At 42.2% G+C, this 4,712-nt stretch overlaps 1 protein-coding gene across 1 annotated transcript; it reads left to right on the top strand.

The window, feature by feature from the left end:
- Window positions 1-244: 244 nt before the first annotated feature.
- sox14 (SRY-box 14) lies at window positions 245-2,521 on the top strand. The gene is made up of 2 exons (XM_015371101.1): window positions 245-755; window positions 842-2,521. The coding sequence occupies exon 2, from the start codon at window positions 855-857 to the stop codon at window positions 1,572-1,574; it is 720 nt and encodes a 239-aa protein (XP_015226587.1). The 5' UTR covers window positions 245-755; window positions 842-854; the 3' UTR covers window positions 1,575-2,521.
- Window positions 2,522-4,712: the final 2,191 nt, after the last annotated feature.

Genomic DNA, 4,712 nt, shown 5'->3' with positions numbered 1-4,712 from the left:
TTCCTGCCTGAGTCCCATCACCTGCACTGAAGTTTAAGTTGGAAAGATGCTGGAAGCTGCTGCTTGTTGTCAGAAGCTGGAAACAAGGAGGAATCTCGTTAACCCCCCCATCCCACCTACACACCCCTGCTCCCACCTTTTTGCTGCCACCGTCTCTTTGTTTATGTTGTAATGTACATAGCCTATATTTTTCCTCTCTTTCTTTCCTGAAGGTATCCTGAGAGCCGGTCTCTGTGCTGATTGGGCGCCCAGGTTGGTGAGTGAACGCCCTGCAGATTATGTCAGATTGCGTGCAGAAACCAAACCAGCCCAGCCTTTGAACTTCACCGCTTTTGGCTCGTATTCACGCTCTTCCGCTCATTTCCAAGCCAGGTGCTTGACGACGAACCTCACAGAGAGAGAGAAAGTCGTGACAGAGGAGGAGACGGAAAAAAAAGTATATGTTATTATTAATCCTGATAATAATAATAAGGCTGGAGACTTTTTTGATGACCCCTGCAAACCGAATGCGGAGCGTCGCTTTCACCTTGGTGGATTTTTTCAACCTGCGCGCATCTTGCATGCGTGTTTTGGTTTTCCTCCATGCCGCAGGTCTGACAGAGTTTTAAGCGGACTGCAGAGATCGCGCTTCAGTGTTTCACTTCGGGAAGAACTGAACGGGCGCTGGATCTTTCTTTACTTTTCCTCTCCGGTTCGTTTTTGATTTTCCCAGGCGCTGAACATCCTGGCATGACCGATACTTGGCATTTACGCAGGTGAATAGCTTCCCTTCCTTCCGATAGAACTTTTTCCTTGTCGTTACCGCTTGGGATAAAATAAAATAAATAAATAACCCAAACAGGTGAAGTTTGAAGATGTCGAAGCCCGCTGATCACATCAAGAGACCCATGAACGCGTTCATGGTCTGGTCCAGGGGCCAGCGGAGGAAAATGGCTCAGGAGAACCCCAAGATGCACAACTCAGAGATCAGCAAAAGGCTGGGCGCGGAGTGGAAGCTGCTGTCCGAGTCTGAGAAGAGACCGTACATCGATGAGGCCAAGAGGCTGAGGGCGCAACACATGAAGGAGCATCCAGACTACAAGTACCGACCCAGGCGCAAACCCAAAAACCTGCTGAAGAAGGACCGCTACGTCTTCCCCCTGCCTTACCTGGGAGACACCGACCACCTGAAGGGACTGCCCGTGTCGGCCGCTGACTCCCTCCTGGGCTCCTCGGAGAAAGCCCGGGCGTTCCTGCCCCCCACCTCCGCCCCCTACTCTTTCCTCGACCCGAGCCAGTTCAGCTCCAGCGCCATCCAGAAGATGACCCAGGAGATGCCCCACACGTTGAGCACCAGCACTTTGCCCTACGCCTCCTCGCTGGGATACCAGAACGGCGCGTTCGGGACCCTCGGGTGCCCCAGCCAGCACACCCACACCCACCCGTCGCCAACGAACCCGGGCTACGTCGTGCCGTGCAACTGCACGGCCTGGTCGGCGTCAAGTTTACAGCCCCCCGTGGCTTACATACTGTTTCCAGGTATGACCAAGACTGGGATAGACCCCTACTCATCCGCACACGCCACTGCCATGTAACCCCCCCACCTTAAAGACTCTCACCCTGTTTTTAAAGTCATTTGAATACAGAGATGCATGTAAATAAAACAGCGCGGCCCGTTAGAAGGCATGATCGGTGTTATCTGAAGGGACGAAAAGATGAAAAACTTTAAATCCAACAAGTTCCTGAGAAGCAAAGGAGCTGCAGTTGGATGTGAAGGACGGAGCGCAGTGAACTGTAAGAAATGTAAATGTTATAACTTTTATGGCAACCAGAAAAAAAAAAATGGAGGCCTTTAACTTTATTTATTATGTACATTTCAATGATATGCTGATTTGTGTTGATGATTCTGATGTAGGCTACACGTTTTATTTGGAAAGGGGAGAAAAATTTGGCTTTGACAATTACAGAGCAAATACCTGCGTTTGCAGAATAAGTCTACTTTTTTTCTTTCTTTTTGCAATTTTAGGATGTGAATCTGAAGATATGATCAACATTCAGACTCATAGGCTGCTTTTTATACGGGTTTAATTGTTTATATTAATCAAAAGTAATAAAAAAAAAAGAAAAAAAGCATAAAAGTAGACCGTCTATTTAAGCTAAAAAAAAAAGAGGGCAAAGCAAAATATTTGGTTTTTACATTTTTCCATGTGGTTCAGTGATAATATAGTCCCTATCATCATTTCAGTTTTTATTCTTTAGTTCATTTTTTTTTTGAATTCTTTTAATTTTTAAGGATATCTTCAAATTGAATTCAAGGAGTTCTATGTGTATTTTCTATCTGAGATGGTACTTTAAAGCTGTCATGTTATGGAAAGGATCCTGTATGGTAGGTTGATACCTCCTGCTCTTTGTTCAAGTGCTGAGCAAAGACTTTTTGAATAAAGACAATCTGTCTTCAACCAGATCAATTCCCTGCATCTGTAGATATTAATATGATATTTGCTGTTTAAGCAGCTAAAAAAATAATAGATCGGAATAAAAAAAATCTAAAAATGTGATTTTATAATATAATATATTGTTTTTTTCATGATACACAATTAAATCTGGATTAATTTTTGCATTTATTTTAACTTGGATGGGATTTTTCATTAATGGATTTCTAAGTTTAAATTTTTTAAGTTGAAAAGCAAAACAACAAAAAGGAAAAAAACAGAAACTAATTCTATAAAGTCTAACTAATTATAATATAATCCAGTTTATCAAATTATGTTAAAAGAAACAACACAAATAATTTTTAAGATGAAACAATTATTAAAAAAAATAGAATAAAAAGAAGTTTTTCCAGACTGTATCTTAATTTTAGCTAAAATTAAACCTAATTACGGCTCTAAACTTTCATTTAATTGCTGTATTTATCCATAAAAAGCTATAAAATTATATCCATTTTAAACGATCAACACAAGGAGTTTAATTTGATTTCCTGAATAAAATCTAACCATATTGTTAGAATCTCGCCTATAATGAACTGGATTTAATCCCGGATATGAACCACCTCCCAAAATGAACAATAATCTTAAAATTAATCCCTTTTTTTATTTGGTTTTCTCTTGTTTCCTCCTCGGATTATTTTCTCAGCAGCACCTAAAGTCTTCCGCTTTTACCTGCTTCTTTATTTTATTTTTTTCTCAGTGATGATGATTGATGCTGCTGCAGCAGCAGCGGCTCCGGGCGTGTTGCGCTCTGCAGACGGTGAAGCTATTTTCTGTGACACCGCCTGAGATCAACCGGTTTTCCTTTCTTTCTTTTTTATGTTTTGATGTTTGACAGTTCACAACAAGAGGCCTTCCCCTGGAGGGATTCCGCCCCGTCCGACCCGTTTGACTGCTTAATCACTTCTAGGAGCCGCTTAATTATACCTTTAACTATTTAGCACAAGCTGAAAGCGATGGGAGGTTTTTTTTTTTTTAGTTTCTTTAAAAGCATCATGCATCCATTGCTAAATAATCCAGCCTGCAGACTGAATGCCCACTAGTCCGCTTCCGTTGCGGCCGACATGCAGGACATGAGCGGGAATCGAACCCGCATCTTGTTGTTGATGTTTTATTCTTTTGTTGAAATTCAGATGACAGTTGAGCTTTTTCCATGTAGTTGGCTCACATTCATAGTGTGGGCATTAATTAAAAGAAGGAAACATGGCACATTCAAATTATTTACTTATCTGCCAAGAACATATGGCAGAGCGGCCCCCGTTCTGCCCGGGGTGCAATCCAGTCCTGGGGAGGGAGGCGGTGGGAGTATGGTGGTAAGGGGGGGGTAGTTTTTTCTCTTTTCCTGTGACAGACTCGAGCCTTATCTGCAGCTGTAAATTAGGATGATACCTCATTGAACCCAAGTTTTACATCAGCCCCCTGAAGCATCCTAATTCAGCTCAGAATAATTACTTCCAGAGCTGGAGCCGCGCAGTCGGTCAAATCTAGAGGAGAAAAAACGCTTTTGTTTCAGCTCTCAGATTCACTCACCACACCTGTAATTATCCAACTTAGTCACGGGAATTTGACTGCGGTTACAACTCCCTGCAATAAATACAGATAAAAAAGAAAAACGGCATCGGAGAGGAATATAATGGGAGGGAAATTATGATTTGAAATTATAGCAGGGGGGGGGGGGGGGGGGGGGGGTGCATTTAAATCTCTCCTTCTTTTTACCCCCCCCTTTTTTTCCCCCGACGTTTTTATTGCCGCACAACAGAGAGAATTCAATCCTCCTTATCTCTGCAGGACTCCTTTTCAGCGTCAGATCAGAGAGGAGAGAAAAAGGAGAGGATAATTGTTCTTTATTTTATTTCATTTAACGCGACAGCCGCCGCTTTCAGGTCATTTATATGCTTCATTTAGCGATAAAAGTCAACGAGGGAGGGGGGCAGAGGAAGGTGCCCGCTTTGACTTCTTCTTTATTTCTTTTTTACACACTTAACTTAAAAAAAGAAAGAATCAGATGGAATAAAATGGAGACTGTGGGAGGTAGGGCGTGTTTAATTAATTTCCATCATTGTGCTTTAATTTAAGCTCCTGAAATCAAAACAGGGAACAAACTTGATGAGAGATTTTCCTCTAAATCAAAGTTTTTTTTTTAACAAGGGAGATGATGTTGGCAGAGTTTCAGCGCCAGATTAGTCCCAATATATAAGGAAAGGAGGGAGGGGGGGGTCTCATTTCAGCATATTAAATATTGTC

The sequence above is a fragment of the Cyprinodon variegatus genome, unplaced genomic scaffold, assembly GCF_000732505.1.
Source record: "Cyprinodon variegatus isolate N-32 unplaced genomic scaffold, C_variegatus-1.0 Scaffold53, whole genome shotgun sequence".
Lineage (NCBI taxonomy): Eukaryota > Metazoa > Chordata > Actinopteri > Cyprinodontiformes > Cyprinodontidae > Cyprinodon > Cyprinodon variegatus.
This window is presented reverse-complemented; position numbering and strand designations above follow the sequence as displayed.